Below are 16,920 nucleotides of genomic sequence, written 5' to 3' on the forward strand. Positions count from 1 at the left end.
ATATGTTTGCTTCCATGGTGACAGCATATTGTGGGATGCAGAAACGTTAACATGCAAGGGGGAAGATAATTATTAACCAAATTCTGTTGGAAAACCAATTTCCAAAGTCAGTACAGCATATTTACATTTTACTGTCATATGTTTTGTTTTGTAAAATACTACATTCATAATAAAACACAATTTTGTGTGAGTATGCAGGGCTTATGTGTGTAAAAGCAGTCTTGTTATTTAGTATTATAACGCGTTAAATATAACCTATTATACTTTTCATAGCATCTGTGAAACGGTAATGATATTCTGAAAAATATCAGAATTTGCTGTTATAAGCAAATCTTTACAAAAAAATCAAATCCTGGAAAAAAATATTTCAGGATTTGCAGATGAGCAGAAGACATTCATCTCTTGCAGTTATTTCACAGTCAAATTTTTAGTATGTGCAATAAACCACCATAGATGCACTGACATGCATCTACATAGGTTGCAAATTTAGAAATGATCAAACCTTATTAAGGTCACATAACATTTACATTACATTACACAGAAACAAATATAAAATCGAGAATTAAGAATCATTCAAACAAAATTACAAAATGAATACAGAATGACTTATCCGTTAAGAAATGTAGCTTCAATATAAACCCTTTAATGCATAACAAAAAGAATCTTCATAACTAATGCTTAATAGTCAGGATGTAAAGTATAAAAACATCTTTCCAGATTATGCAGATTATTTTTCATAAAACACACCAACACTGCATCTGAAGACAACAAGGATTAACGCCTACAGACTGTGCTGACAAAACACTGGAATTTAATTCTTTATTCAGTGAAAATGAAAAGGTGTACAATTTCAATTAATTCATAAATGGCGCACTAACTTTGATCCAGAATACATAAACACACACCTTTGGATTCCAAGTATCCCTGCCACCTTTGAACACAGATGGATAGGGTTATTACTTCCTGCCTTCCAGGCTTCAATGTGCATCCTGGATTGTGATTCAGTTCGTCTCTATCCTGCATAGCAACATTAATTGAACAGATTTAGTTCATTGGCGCTCTGAAAAACAGGCTCTTTACATTTCTTGTGTGGAGAAACCAAACGTCCAGCAGTAAGTAGAAACGCTCTGTGTTAATGTGACTGTATATACTGAAAATTAACTTAACCTTGCTACTCCACGTAAAAGCTCTGCTCAAATTGCGACTGGAGTTCGTGGCCTACACTTAAGCTTTGTGGGTTTTTGTGGAGAACCAACCGGTGTTGAAAAAACACCGAGGGTCTCTGCTCTAGTCCCCGGGTAGCTGGGACTTCCCGTTTAGCTGCAGGGAGGGTTTATTGTCCTTGGAAGCAGTGTCAAAAATATGTGGTACAACTGGTGTGTGGGCTACGCATGCTTATGCTATTGTTGATCCATCGGTCAGACACGGAGAAGAGCAGAGTTATAGCATACAAAGAGCCGAAGCAGAACGTTGAAAACATTGAAAAGTGTCGATTGCAGCCACCGTCTGGACTTTTAATGCTGCAGTTTTTAATCCTTATTGTTTGTTTCGTGCTTCTTCCGTTCCCGGTGAACTCCCTCGTCGCTCCCTTCTCTACATTCAGTGGCTCTCCTTCTCTATTTTGTCAACCAATCAACATTCGGTAGACTCTTACGTCATCCGCTTTCAGCAGCGCGCTGTCAGTATCTTTTTATTAATTAAATAAAAAATAAAATAAAAAAAACCTCTCAATTATGCAATTACGCGCCTTCTTTTTAAAAATATGCAACCTACCTCAAGCTAATACATTATCTGCACCAATGAAAAACGTGTACCAACTTCAAATATGTTATTATAAATATTATTACAAATTCAAAAATGTCAGTGATGAAACAGAAAGTTACTTAATAAATCATGAAAGTGTAAGAGCATATATGGATGGCTTGTGATTGCATCACTCTCAAACTTTTCATTGACAAAGTAAAAAAAAAGTAGTTTGAAATTTTCATAGTCCGTTTCCACTGTGAACATCTTTTTCATGTCAGTAAATTCATTTTTTTTTCTTCATTTCAGATGAGGGTGCTCTATTGCTGCACTGCTTTGCTGCTGCTCATTTTTATTCCCAGAGCCTGTGAAGGAGGCAACATCTTAGTGTTTCCTTCAGAAGGCAGCCACTGGGTAAATATGGATATTCTACTAAAGACTTTGCACTCTAGAGGACACAGCATAACAATTCTGTGTTCCAGTAAAAGCTGGTACATCAAGGATATGTCCTCTAGTTATAATATCTTAACAGTTCCGGTGGAAAACCCTGTGACTCAGGAGATTATGTCAAAAATGGTTGCTAAGCTCATAGAATCTGAACGAGGTGCTCTTTCCTTGTCAGATTTTATCCACATGGGTGTAGGGCTGTTCAGCAAATTTATTGACATTCACAGAACTATAGGTGAACTTGTAACAGCAATAGTAGATGACAAACAGTTGATGAGAAACTTAAATGAAAGCAAGTTTGATGTGATACTCGCTGACCCCTGCTGGGGTGGTGGAGTCATTCTGGCCAAATATCTCAACCTTCCTTTGGTTTATAATGTTCGCTGGGTAATAACTGCAGATGCTCATTTTTCCATAGCTCCGTCACCATTATCTTACATTCCTGTGACTGGAACTGGCAATACTGATAAGATGACCTTTTCTCAGAGAGTTACAAACATGGTTTTACACATTATAACACAAACACAAATCAACCTGGTGGCTAAACAAGTATACCAGAAAATAACTGATGAATATCTTGGGCCTGGTTATGATTTTAATGAGTTAATAATCAATGCAGACATTTGGCTGATGAGAGTGGACTTTGTGTTTGAGTACCCACGTCCCACAATGCCTAATGTTGTTTATATCGGAGGGTTCCAGTGCAAACCTGCTAAACCTCTGCCTCAGCACTTGGAGAACTTTGTGCAGAGTTCTGGAGAGCATGGCTTCATCCTCATGTCTCTGGGGACTTTTGTGACTGAACTTCCTGCTGACATGGCAAATGAGATCGCTGCAGCTTTTGCTAAACTACCACAGAAAGTGATCTGGAAGTATAAGGGTGATAGACCAGCCACTCTGGGTAATAACACTTTACTGGTGGACTGGATGCCACAGAATGACCTTTTAGGACATCCAAAAATAAAACTGTTTGTGGCACATGGAGGAACAAATGGAGTCCAAGAAGCCCTGTATCATGGAGTCCCAGTTGTGGGTATACCTGTGTTTTTTGATCAGTATGACAACCTGCTACGTCTGAAAGACAGAGGAGGAGCTAAGATACTTACGTTAGCTACAGTGGACAAAGACACCAACTTCCTGAAGGCCATAGAGGAAGTCCTGAGTGATCCCTCCTACAGGGCGAACATGCAGAGACTTTCCAGGCTACACAGAGATAAGCCAGTAAAGCCACTGGATAACGCCCTCTTCTGGATAGAGTTTGTCATGAGGCACAAAGGAGCAGCTCACCTGAAAGCAGAGTCCTACAGAATGCCCTGGTATTCCTACCACTCCGTAGATGTAGTTTTGTTCCTGGCTGGAGCTATGCTGCTTGTGCTTTTAACTACTTTCTACCTTATTAGGTGTATATACACTGGGATGTGTAAACGTAAAGTGAAACGTGAGTAATGGATGATTTTAGTAATGCAGCCCTTTGAAAAAAAACCATTGTATTTCTATTGTATTAAATTGAGATTTTATTCAGAATTATATTTTCTTAAAATATTTCTGAATGCATATTGTGATTTCATAATAATGAGCAATCCACAAATAAAACACTTGAAATGACTTTCCAACCACAAGATTTACTTTTTTGGTAATAAATACTTACTAAAAGGAAGCCAGTGCCCTCAGCTTTGCATGTGCCTGCATGTGAGTGGGATCACTGACTGTTGATGCGGGTGGTGCATAAAAGTCAACAACACTCTGCTGACTAAGTAACTGCAGGCTTCCAAACCTCCTCTGACATTAGTATGAGCACAAAACTGTAAGCTGGAATGGGTTTCATGGCTGAGAAGCTCCTGTAAATATACTATGTAAGCAGCCTGGTATTTATTTTCCATATAATATATAACACAAAAGATGGAGCTGGGAAGGAGGTGGGGTGTAAAGTGAATTCCACATTTGCCAGCATATGAGTAAAGCAGTTTAAATAGTGTAAAGTGTGTATTCTAGCGAGCTTTCACAATGAGATAAACAGTAGGGCTGGGCTATATCATACCGTTCATGTAATACCGGTGTAATATTGAGCAAGGATAAGAAAATGAAATATCGCGATAGAATATGGGTAAAACGCGCATGTGCAGTGCCTTTGTTTACATACGCACATGGCACCGACGCAGAATGCGAAGAGCGAAAGTGGATCGTTGAATGAAACGGATGAACCAGAATTGCTTTGTAAAAATGCTGCAACTTCAGTGGTGTGGAACTGGTTTAGCTTTTTCCGTCAGATACACAACAAAGCACTACTTTTGGTAGCACATGCTAGCGGGCTGTTGTTATTACCATGTTTTCTGGAAAATACGGCACACTTAAAATCAATCCTTTGATTTTTCTGAAAATCGACAGTGTACCTTATAATCCCGCGTGCCTTATGTATGAATTCTGGTTGTGTTTACTGACCTCGAAACGATTTTATGTGGTAGACGGCGCTCGAAAATCTGTCAAATGTTTCAGTACGACTTTGCTAAACTACGAAGCCGCACCGCTTGATGGATTGTCGGAGCATTACGGCTATTGTAGGCAGGAGCCTCGCGGAGCGATACGTACTGTGCTTCAACATAATATTACCGTATTGTGTGCGTATAACCTCTTTTGAAGTTTTGTGGATATTATACATGGTTATGCTGAGGATATGTCGGACAATTTCCACTGGAAATGCCTTTTGGTTAAACTGTCAGCAAGGAATTTGCATTTGCACTGTTAATTTTTTACATAACTTTAATGCACTTAAAACAGCTGCTTGTTTAAGTGAAAATACATTGATGTTTTGTTTTTGTTTTTTTGCACTAATAAAGTTGAAGAGTTGTAAAGTATTTTGTCTAGTGTCAATTATATCGTCAGTTATATCGTTATCGCAAATTTTCAAATGTATATCGTGATAAATATTTTTGGTCATATCGCCCTGCTCTAATAAACAGAAGGATATTTCCTGGGTCATCAGCTGCTATGTAATGGAATTGATATCAGCTATTTTCATTTTACCCAGTGACAGGTGTGATTCTAGGTTCAAACTTTTAGGGGGGCTCAGCTCACAATCATAATGTCATACATGCCTTGTAATTGATTTTAAGGGAATACGCTGATTGAAAATTGAAAACACATTTAAAATTGTATAACCATAATAATGTTACCTTCCAAAGCAACCTAATTAGTTGGATGGCCTATTGTAGTTTCTAAGAATAATTCTGAGTGAATAATCAGAGATTCCAATCTATTCCATCAGTTTTAGTGTGGAGCCTTTAGTTATCAAACCCAAGGCAAAGGCTCAGTTCTGAAAGAGGTTAAATCAAAATTTGTGGCAAAGCAGACAAGAATAAAAACATGCACAACACTATTTCAGTCTCTTAATCACACAGTTCACCAATTCATCAAGCACTTCAAGTAGCATTATTCAGCACAAGCACTGGAAAATCACCCTGCCATTCCATAGACCTGTACACACAGCAAACTGGTAATAGAGTTGTTTTCATATTAAAATTTTTGAATTCATAAAACACCCTCTCTTTATTATGCAGAGGCATCATAGAGCATCATGTACACCAATGTCACGAGTGGAGAACAGATTCTGTCACATCAATATAGTGGCAGCCATCCTGTTCAAGCCATGTTTAGAGTGGTATGAATCCTGTAAAATGCTACAATTACTATCAATATTTTTGAAGTTTGCTACTGAAAAAGCACCGATGAAATACATGAAAAATTACTTTGTTAAAAATGCAGGGCTTTCTTTCAGCTAGCTTCAGTATTTGTTCACTTGTTCTTTTGGTTCTTGTACAACCTCCCGGGCCTCTCTCTCTGTCTCCATCCTCCTCAGTCGACTTGAATTGTAATTGCTGGAAAATAACAAAAATATAATCATATAATAATTATTATAAGAGCAGGTCTGGGGTTTTATAACTGTTCAGCACACTGCTAAATTATGCAAAATCATCATCAGTGAATGTAGGTAAAACAGAAGCTACAGCTTTATAATTTTTTGGTGAATTTGACTACATGTCACATATTAATGATAAAGGAACTGACCTCCCAGCCTTTTCTTCATTCAGTGATGCTAGTTTCAGTCATTGTGCAATGTACTGTTTATAAGATTGGGAAAACCTGCAGTCAGCTGAGACTGAAGAAGTCACTTGGATGAGTGACGAAACGTTTCTCCCACTGAAAACGCTACGTCCAGATGAACAGAATGAGCCTTTTGGGACTGACTACATGTCCATCCACTCTTTGTTTCTTTTTGTTCTTTCTCTTTGCATTCTTGATCCTGCTTTCTCCCTTTCTCTCCTCCTCTTTCAATCTTTGTGCCATCACCCAAAAGTTAAATATTGCAGTAAATAAAAGGCATAAACTGATCCATATCAGTCTTTAGCAATATTCAAACTGAACACAGCCTGCTGCTGGACATAGACAGGTACCATCATGTTGATTTACTGTCACCTGGATTTGGAGCTGTACTATAAACAAACATTGAAGCCTAATTCAACCAGAATAGGAACAGAAAATTTTAACAAACTAAAATAACAGCACACATCAGCTAATAATTAACTAATAATCCCTAGTGATTTAAGTTACAACAACTAACACTTTTGATGTTATCTAAAGATAAATAAAAATAGGCATATACTTTATAAGTTACAGCAATGTCTCTGCATTATTAGAATAGTTTGAACTTTTGCTATATGTCAAGAGATGTACTCTAAGACACTTCTTCAGCTTCGAATCAGAGAGGAGAAACACACTGCAGTTAGTTACTTGCAAGCAAGGGCAGTCACAGCACTCGCACAGAAGTGAGGGCTCTGAGACTCGCAGCTCTGTGACTGCCCTGGTCTTTATTTATACATCATTGGGTGTTTGTTCCTTACATTGGAATGTGGAATGTGTGTGTGTGTGTGTGTGTGTGTGTGTGTGGATGTGTTTGTGTGGGGTCAGCGGGTGACCCCATAAAGACTTCCCTAAACCTGCTGGTCTGGAAGTCCAACAGTTCATCTAAACAAAATGCACTTAGCCTAAAACAGACATAGATACGTTCATCCTATCATAAAACAATAAGACAAGGTACGACCTCTCCCATGCTCCCAGAGTGTGGGTGTGAAAACCAGAGCACTCTGGAAGGCACACAAAGCCTACTAAAGATCACACATCTTATCACTACACAATCGATTATACACCTCTAAGCATATATGGAAACTTATATCATTAAAAGATTATACTGACTACTAATTACAATTTTCCATTGACACTACAGTTCAGTAAAAGCCTGTTTCAAGACTGCATCACTGATTTGTCTCATGAGATTACCTCTTAATCTTCTGTCTGCCAGCGCAACGAAAGTCTAATTACTTTGCTGATGACAGAGCATGCTGCTGAAAAAACAACATCATGACATCACAACACAGGACAGAAAAAAATGTTTTCATGCTGCCCTGTACTGTTGTTAACTTGAATGAGTTTGGGATTGTGTTTAAAAAGATTGCCTAAATGACAATGTTTTACGCCATAAAGACTCGTAGACAAAGTACTCACATAAGCAGATGTCATTGTTAACATGCACTTCGATCTAGGTATAAAAGTCAATAAGTGACTTCATTATCACAAACAAATTACCCGTTGCTTCCGGAAACAGAGATACTGGGCTTTAGTGCGTCTTGCATCGGATGCATCGAGGTTTAGCTCCTCTGCTACGGACTACATAATTACATACACCTCGGTTTGTCGCTATACAAAGCAGCCCTCTTAACACTGACCTTTCCAGGAGAAGGAACGATATGATCACAGTAAGAAGGAAACCTGGGTTAATGTGTGACTGTCTTTATGTCGGCCTAGGAATATTGCTGGAATTTACAAGTTAACTTTGCAGAAAATGGTGCTCAGAACGCGGATAGTCTGGGAATCACATTTAAACTTAATAACTAGCAGACTGCATTAATCAAAGTAATAATAATTACCAAGAACATGAACTGTTAGTGTGTTTTAGGGACTAGTCCTTTTAATAAGTGTTTTTAATGCGCTACTATTTGGATAATTTTAAAGCTCGGATACTCCTTTTGGCAAGGACACCCCCTTTTGAAATCAGAAAATTTACAATGGGGACAAATGAAGAAGTAACTTTATCTATTTAATGATGTAATGAAATTGCAGCCAAGTTAAAGGGAAAAAAAAGCCCTATTTGAAACTATAACAGTGCATTTCACTGCATCAAAAAAGGGGGGGGGGGGAGAATCAAGGAAAGGAAAAGAAATCATGTCAATAACTTTGAGTTTGTTTTTTTTCCTCAGATGAGGGTGTTCTGCTGCTGTACTGCTTTCCACCTGCTCATCCTTATTCCCACAGCCTGTGAAGGAGGCAACATCTTAGTTTTTCCCTCTGAAGGCAGCCACTGGGTAAACATGGACATTCTACTAAAAGCTTTAGACTCTAGAGGACACAACATCACTGTTTTACGTCCAAGTAACAGCTGGTATTTAAAAGATGACTCATCTTATAATACCATTACAGTTCCAGTGGAGAACATCTTGATTCAGAAATTCATCACAAGAATTGTGTCCGAGGGCATACTTTTCGAACGAGGGGCCATCCCCTTGACGGATATTCTTCAAAGGAGTGTAGGGATGTTCAACACAATTCTTGAAGTTTACAAAGCTCTAGCTGATTTTGTATCTGCAATACTAGATGACAGTGACTTGATAAGACAACTGAAAGACAGCAAGTTTGACCTGTTAATTGCTGATCCCTGTTCAGGTGTTGGAGTCATTCTGGCCAAATATTTGAACCTTCCTTTGGTTTATAATGTTCGCTGGGTAATATTTACAGAGGCTCATCTTTCCATAGCTCCGTCACCATTATCTTACATTCCTGTGACTGGAACTGGGAATACTGACAAGATGACCTTTTCTCAGAGAGTTACAAACATGGTTTTACACATCATAACACAAAAAATAAACAACCTGGCGGCTAAACTAGTATACCAGAAAATAACTGACAAATATCTTGGGCCTGGTTATGATTTTAATGAGTTAATAATCGATGCAGACATTTGGCTGATGAGAGTGGACTTTGTGTTTGAGTACCCACGTCCCACAATGCCTAATGTTGTTTATATCGGAGGGTTCCAGTGCAAACCTGCTAAACCTCTGCCTCAGCACTTGGAGGACTTTGTGCAGAGTTCTGGAGAGCATGGCTTCATCCTCATGTCTTTGGGGACTTTTGTGACTGAACTTCCTGCTGACATGGCAAATGAGATCGCTGCAGCTTTTGCTAAACTACCACAGAAAGTGATCTGGAAGTATAAAGGTGACAGACCAGCCACTCTGGGTAATAACACTTTACTGGTGGACTGGATGCCACAGAATGACCTTTTAGGACATCCAAAAATAAAACTGTTTGTGGCACATGGAGGAACAAATGGAGTCCAAGAAGCCCTGTATCATGGAGTCCCAGTTGTAGGCATAGCCTTTTATTTTGATCAGTATGACAACCTGCTACGTCTGAAAGACAGAGGAGGAGCTAAGATACTTACATTAACTACAGTGGACAAAGACACCAACTTCCTGAGGGCCATAGAGGAAGTCCTGAGTGATCCCTCATACAGGGCGAACATGCAGAGACTTTCCAGGCTACACAGAGATAAGCCAGTAATGCCACTGGATAACGCCCTCTTCTGGATAGAGTTTGTCATGAGGCACAAAGGAGCAGCTCACCTGAAAGCAGAGTCCTACAGAATGCCCTGGTATTCCTACCACTCTGTAGATGTAGTTTTGTTCCTGGCTGGAGCTATGCTGCTTGTGCTTTTAACTACTTTCTACCTTATTAGGTGTATATACACTGGAATGTGTAAATATAAAGTGAAACGTGAGTGATGGATGATTTTAGTAATGCAGCACTTTGACAAAAAATCCCCATTGTATTTCTGCTGTATTTAATTTACATTTTATTGAGAATGATATTTTCTTAAAATTTTTCTGAATGCATATTGTGATTTCATAATAATGAGACCTCCACAAATAAAACATTCAAAAACATGTCTCTTAGAAAATAGTAACATGGTAAGAGAGATACTGAAAACAACATAATGAAATCACTGTATGGATTATGTGATCATATACACACACACACTATAAACCTACACTGGAGTCTTTATTATTATGTAAAGCATTTAACCCATATATTTGATGTAGTTAAGTCAAGTATTATTCAGATGTATATCATAAAATTATCACAAAAACCTATGCTATTTGCTGTACTAATGTGGCAAAGCTAAGGGTTAATCTAAGGGTGCCCCTTTGGGCAGGGCCCTCAGCCAGAGTCCTGGCCGGACCCTGGCCCGTACTTGTCCCTGCACCTGCTGTTTTTGGGCGCGTTGGAAAGTTTCTCAGCAGCAGGGAGGTGGGACTCTTGGTTTCTTCAAAAGGGGACCTGGGAAAGCCCTCTGGGCTTTTTCCTGCTGTCTGTCCGTTGGGGTTGGTCCCAACCTTCATGGGCTTATGGCGAACACCCTAGGGGAGCTTTGCTTTTTCTTCTGTTTTGCTGAGCTTCACTGTTCAATAAAACGGCTGACACAGAACTTTGTTCCTCTACTGTGATTTTTCTGTTTTTGACTTTAATTGGAATTGAGAAGCTGAAATCCACCTACTTCTAATCGGAGGAATTATTCACACTTACAACCACCACAGTATGAATACTGTAAAATGCTACCAATCATATCAACATTTCCTGTTTAGAATGTCGACTAACATCTTTTAAGTGTGCTACTGGAAAGCACACAAAGCAATCATGAAATACATGAAAAATTACTTTGTGAAGAATACCATTTTTTTTCAGCTAGCTTCACTATTTGCTCACTTGTTATTCCTGTTCTTGTACAACCCTCAGTCCTCTTTCTCTGTCTCCATCCTCCTCAGTCAACTTGAACTGCAGTTGCTGGAAAATAACAAAAATACAATCTTATAATAATTACTATAAAAGCAGCCCTGGGGTTTTATAACTGATAACACTACAGCACACTGCTGGGTTATGTGAAATTACCATCAGTGAATGTGGGTAAAACAGAAGCTACAGTTTTAGAATTTTTTGATGAATTTGACTACATGTCCACTCTTGTTTCTTTTTCTTCTCTCTTTGCTGTCCTCATCCTGCTTTCTCCCTTTCTCTCCCTCACTATCCTGCTCTCTCAAGATTTAAATATTACAATGAATATAAGTTATAAACTGATCCATATCAGTCTATAGCAATGTTCAAAGTGAATACAAGCTGCTGCAGGAAATAGACAGGTACAACTAATTAGTCTACTGATGACAAACCACGCTGCTGAAGCAGCAACATCATGGCATCACAACACAGGACAGAAAACCTGTTTTGATGCTGTCCTGTACTGGTGTTAACTTGAATAAGTTTGGGAATGTATTTTAAAAAAGGCTAAAGACATAAAGACTCATAGAGAAAGTTGTCACATAAGCAGATGTAAATGCTTAGCATCAGGGGCGATTCTAGGATCAGAGCTTTGGGGGTGCTGAGCACCCAGAGAGCTGCCCAACCAGGCAAAATAAACTTTACACATCACGATGAGACTTCTTCCCTGTCTCTGTCAGTCCCTGCATCCTTAAATGTCTCCAGTTGTCCCGAGTTCTCTATGACTGTCTCCTTGGTGGATTTAAACCCCTGTTCCTCCCTGTCCTCGTCGTCTGTTGTCTTCGTCTCCATTATCAATCATCACAATTTTACCATCTCTGTACAGGTCTGCAAAGTTCTTTATTAAATCATAAGATTCTTAAATTCATCAAGTCTCTCTGTGCCTGTTCCTCGTCACAAAACATGACATCACTGTTTTGTACATTTTAACACAATTTAATCCCCACATTTGTGAAAGTAAAACAAAACACTTTTTTGAAAAGTCTGTAACAAAATCATCAAATCTGATAAAGTTTATTTAAATGCTGCAAAAGAAGAATGGATTGGAATATAAACAAAAACATATCCTAACCTTAATTACTGGGGGAAAATAATGAATGATGCTCATAGTGAGTAAAAAGTAAACTGAGTGCATTTTTTGGACAGAGATTCACTTTTAATGTGTATGTATAATATAATACAGATACATAAAAAATACTCCCAAAACAGAATAAGTTATTACGAATAAATGATTACAAAATATTAATAAAAAAAATATAAAAATGGAGGCAACTTTGCCTGTGGTACAATGTATGAAAAAATCTTTACTGCAGATACTAATTTGACTAATTTAATAATACTAATTTTGTGTTGTAAGATTTATGAGTTTCATGCTTTCATAGTGGTACTTGGGAGAGCTTGACATTTTTCTCAGGTGGTACACACTGTAAAAAGTTTGAGAAACACTGATAAGTGTATGTGTGCTTTTGGAAAACATTTAAAGCTGCAGTACAGAATCTTTGAAACAAGCTAGCTTAAAACATTTTTAGAATATAAACAGAGCACTCTGCTTCTCTTTACAGCTCCTCACTCCACCAGGGCTCTGTTTGGCACTTTCTGATTCAGTGCGCAAATGTGGTGCACGTACTGCAGCAGTCATACAGACAACTGGACGGTCCAAAAGCTGGCCTACCTATTACTGGCTGAGGTTTTAGTAGAGTTGTGGCTGAACCACATAAAAATATATCATTAATTTTAATCTCCCCAAGCAATGATAATGTTATGTTGGAATGTTGTTAAAGAGGGTCAAAAATGTTTCAACCCAGTTTGTTTTGCAGATTCTGTATAGCAGCTTTAATATAGGGAGAACGCAACTTCCTGATTGTGTGAGTAAAATCAGGTTTTTTCTCTTTGTCAGTTTAACAGTTTCTGTTTTGCCTGTCACTGTTCCTTGTCTGTTTTCTTACCTGGTTCTTCCTGACCTTGTACTTTCTCCTCACGTTCCCCTCTTTCCTCTCTCCTTCTTTGGACTGACAATCATACACAAATAGATTGTATTCAATTAGATGAAAAAATTACATTAATATGAAAAAAATACTATTAAGATCACTAATGAAAAGTCCTCTCTCAGTGTACTTTCAACCAAAAGGCAAATAACCAAACCACATGAACATCTAATAAAAGATATAAATATTGAAACACTGATCCAACATTATCCTTTATTGACGGATCATTTGATCTGACACTTTTACCTGAATGTTGCACCTTTTTTTGAAAAAAAAACTTCCTTATATCCATTATGAACCTGGCTGTCTCTCTGTACACAAACACACACACACAAACACACACACACACACACACCACACAACAAGAGTTATAAGGTTAATGGGCATTCAGTCAGTTAGCTAGTTAGTATCCATTTACAAAAACAGGACGGTGGTAACAACAGCAGGCTACGGACAATTTTAAGTTTTAGATTTTAAATAGGCTGTATACATTTCAATGGGAGCAACAGGACGGTCAAATGTCACTGATTTTACTACAGAGCAGGACGGATTGTAGGGTAGCAAACATCGTCGGAAAACACGTTTTCAACACTGCAGGTTACCTGGGTGTAATGTTTTTCAGCTAAAAAGAAACTAAAGCTAAAATCGCCCCTGCTTAGCATGCACTTCCAACTCGTCAGTCAATAAGAAACATCAGTATCACGAACAAATTACCCGTTGCGTTCGAGTACCTCAGAAATATTGGTTTTTACTACGTCTTGCGTCGAGGTTTAGCTCCTCCCGTACAGACTACATACACCTCGGTTTTGCGCTATACAGATCAGCCCTCTTAACACTGTGACCTTTCCAGGTGAAAGAAACGATAGTGATCACAGTAAGTAGAAAACCTGGGTGAATGTGGCTGGCTTTATGTCGGTTGAGGAATGTTGCTGAAATGTACAAGTTAACTTTGCGGAAAATGGTGCTCAGAACGCGGATAGTCTGGGAATCACATTTAAACTTAATAACTAACAGACTGCATTCATTAAAATAATGATAATTACGAAAGACCGTAACTGTTAGTGTGTTTTAACGACTGGTCATCCTCAATAAATCTTTTTAATGCAATGCAATTTTTGTCAAGCACACTGACTTTCGAAATCGGAAAATTTACAATGGTGAAAAATGAGGAAGTAATGTTATCTCTTTAACGATGGAATGAAATTGCAACTGAGTTAGAGAAAAAAAAACCTGAAAACGCTATTTGAAATCAAAACAGTGCATTTCCACTGCTAAAAAAATGAAAGAAAGGAAGTCATGTCGGTAACTTTTTTTGTTTGTTTTTCAGATGAGGGTGTTCTGCTGCTGTACTGCTTTCCTGCTGCTTGTCCTTATTCCCACAGCCTGTGAAGGAGGCAACATCTTAGTCTTTCCCTCTGAAGGCAGCCACTGGGTAAACATGGACATTCTACTAAAAGCTTTTCGCTCTAGAGGACACAACATCACTGTTTTACGTCCCAACAACAGCTGGTACATAAAAGATGACTCATCCTATAATACCATTACAGTTCCAGTGGAGAACATCGTGGATCAGAAGTTCATCACAAGAATTGTGTCTGAGGCCATACAATTTGAACGAGGGGCCCTCCCCTTGACGAGTTTTCTTCAAATGAGTGGAGGGATGATCAGCTTAATTGTTGATGTTCATAAAGGTGTAGCTAATTTTGTATCTGCAATACTAGATGACAATGACTTGATAAGAAAACTGAAAGACAGCAAGTTTGACCTGTTACTCGCTGACCCCTGCTGGGGTGGTGGAGTCATTCTGGCCAAATATTTGAACCTTCCTTTGGTTTATAATGTTCGCTGGTTATTAGGTACAGAGGCTCATCTTTCCATAGCTCCGTCACCATTATCTTACATTCCTGTGACTGGAACTGGGAATACTGTCGAGATGACCTTTTTTCAGAGAGTTAAAAACATGGTTTTACACATCATAACTCAAACACAGAACAGCCTGGCATTTAAACTAGTATACCAGAAAACAGCTGACAAATATCTTGGGCCTGGTTATGATTTCAATGAGTTAATGATCGATGCAGACATTTGGCTGATGAGAGTGGACTTTGTGTTTGAGTACCCACGCCCTACAATGCCTAATGTTGTTTATATCGGAGGGTTCCAGTGCAAACCTGCTAAACCTCTGCCTCAGCACTTGGAGGACTTTGTGCAGAGTTCTGGAGAGCATGGCTTCATCCTCATGTCTTTGGGGACTTTTGTGACTGAACTTCCTGCTGACATGGCAAATGAGATCGCTGCAGCTTTTGCTAAACTACCACAGAAAGTGATCTGGAAGTATAAAGGTGACAGACCAGCCACTCTGGGTAATAACACTTTACTGGTGGACTGGATGCCACAGAATGACCTTTTAGGACATCCAAAAATAAAACTGTTTGTGGCACATGGAGGAACAAACGGAGTCCAGGAAGCTATTTATCATGGAGTCCCAGTTGTGGGCATATCCTTTTTTTTTGATCAGTATGACAACCTGCTACGTCTGAAAGACAGAGGAGGAGCTAAGATACTTACATTAACTACAGTGGACAAAGACAACAACTTCCTGAAGGCCATAAAGGAAGTCCTGAATGATCCCTCCTACAGGGCGAACATGCAGAGACTTTCCAGGCTACACAGAGATAAACCAGTAAAGCCACTGGATAACGCCCTCTTCTGGATAGAGTTTGTCATGAGGCACAAAGGAGCAGCTCACCTGAAAGCAGAGTCCTACAGAATGCCCTGGTATTCCTACCACTCTGTAGATGTAGTTTTGTTCCTGGCTGGAGCTATGCTGCTCGTGCTTTTAACTACTTTCTACCTTATTAGGTGTATATACACTGGAATGTGTAAATATAAAGTGAAACGTGAGTGACAACGTGAGGTATTCTAGTGGGATCGTGGGCTGAGCTTGACTTCCTGGTTTGCCTGAACTAATGCTATGTTCAGTTTTTTGTAATTGATCATTAACCATAATAATGATATAAAATGCAGCTGCATCTTTCTTTTTTGCTTCTTCTGCAACTTATTCTAAACTCAGCTCAACAGTATCGCAATAACAAGTTGTATTTGTCAGTTTCGGAGAGGCTAATTTTCTCTCATCACTCAATGAGTGAAGACAAGAAGGATTAATCCATACTGTAAGGCACCATTTTGTCTTAAGCTGAATAAAGCCAGAACAAAAATGATATTAGTGCAATTTAAATTGCATTTCATATGCATTTATGAGTTAAACCAAAAATTCCCCCAAACGAAGTTCCACATATCATTGGGATCACTGTAAATAAACTGCTCACCTCTGGGAATTTAAAATATCTCCTGAGTTTGATTACCTACTGCTTTCTTTGATGCTTGAGCAAAACTACTTTAAACCCTCTTAAAGGATAACATGGAGAGATTTACAAGGCTACAAGATAAGACTACATGAAAGTCACTGGATAGCTCCCTCTTCTGGATATAGTTTTACCTGAAAGCAGAGTCCTAACATACCCTGGTATTCTTACCACTCTGTAGATGTCGTTTTGTTTCTAGTGGGAACCATGCTGCTTTTGCTTTTAACTGTTGTTTATCTTGTAAGGTGATGAAACACTGCATTATGCACATATAAAATGAAATATGAGTAATGAGAAAGTAAGGATTTTCTTAATGCAGACTTTTGCTGCATTTTTTTTTTTTTTTTGCTGTATGCAATTTTATATCATCATTTCATTTTCTTATGATATTTCAGCAAATGTAATAGATTTTGTGTTAGTGATAAGCACAACAAATAAAACAC

The 16,920-nt window shown here is 38.5% G+C and overlaps 2 protein-coding genes and 1 long non-coding RNA gene across 6 annotated transcripts; 2 read left to right on the forward strand and 1 right to left on the reverse strand.

Moving 5' to 3' along the window:
* Nucleotides 1–785: 785 nt before the first annotated feature.
* Nucleotides 786–16,754, forward strand: LOC100708034 (UDP-glucuronosyltransferase 2A2). Of its 3 annotated transcripts, XM_019360099.2 has the most exons (4): nucleotides 786–1,112; nucleotides 2,053–2,157; nucleotides 8,499–10,059; nucleotides 16,001–16,754. In XM_019360099.2, exons 2-4 carry the CDS (start codon nucleotides 2,053–2,055, stop codon nucleotides 16,018–16,020), a joined length of 1,686 nt encoding a protein of 561 aa, XP_019215644.1. In that variant the 5' UTR covers nucleotides 786–1,112; the 3' UTR covers nucleotides 16,021–16,754. The 3 variants fall into 3 exon arrangements, with proteins under 3 accessions (XP_019215644.1, XP_019215647.1, XP_019215646.1); XM_019360102.2 differs by lacking the exon at nucleotides 2,053–2,157 and having other exon boundaries at nucleotides 791–1,112; XM_019360101.2 differs by lacking the exons at nucleotides 786–1,112; nucleotides 2,053–2,157 and adding an exon at nucleotides 7,849–7,997.
* Nucleotides 5,635–13,101, reverse strand: LOC112846963 (uncharacterized). 2 transcript variants are annotated; one of them, XR_003220198.1, is made up of 4 exons: nucleotides 13,074–13,101; nucleotides 11,062–11,139; nucleotides 5,934–6,062; nucleotides 5,635–5,854 (listed from the first exon to the last, which is right to left on the reverse strand). It is a non-coding gene; the product is annotated as an uncharacterized LOC112846963 (long non-coding RNA). The 2 variants fall into 2 exon arrangements; XR_003220197.1 differs by having other exon boundaries at nucleotides 5,635–6,062.
* LOC102077353 (UDP-glucuronosyltransferase 2C1) lies at nucleotides 13,843–16,754 on the forward strand. The gene is made up of 2 exons (XM_013269055.3): nucleotides 13,843–13,986; nucleotides 14,440–16,754. Exon 2 carries the CDS (start codon nucleotides 14,440–14,442, stop codon nucleotides 16,018–16,020), a length of 1,581 nt encoding a protein of 526 aa, XP_013124509.2. The 5' UTR covers nucleotides 13,843–13,986; the 3' UTR covers nucleotides 16,021–16,754.
* Nucleotides 16,755–16,920: the final 166 nt, after the last annotated feature.

Source organism: Oreochromis niloticus, linkage group LG1 (assembly GCF_001858045.2).
Source record: "Oreochromis niloticus isolate F11D_XX linkage group LG1, O_niloticus_UMD_NMBU, whole genome shotgun sequence".
Taxonomy (NCBI): domain Eukaryota; kingdom Metazoa; phylum Chordata; class Actinopteri; order Cichliformes; family Cichlidae; genus Oreochromis; species Oreochromis niloticus.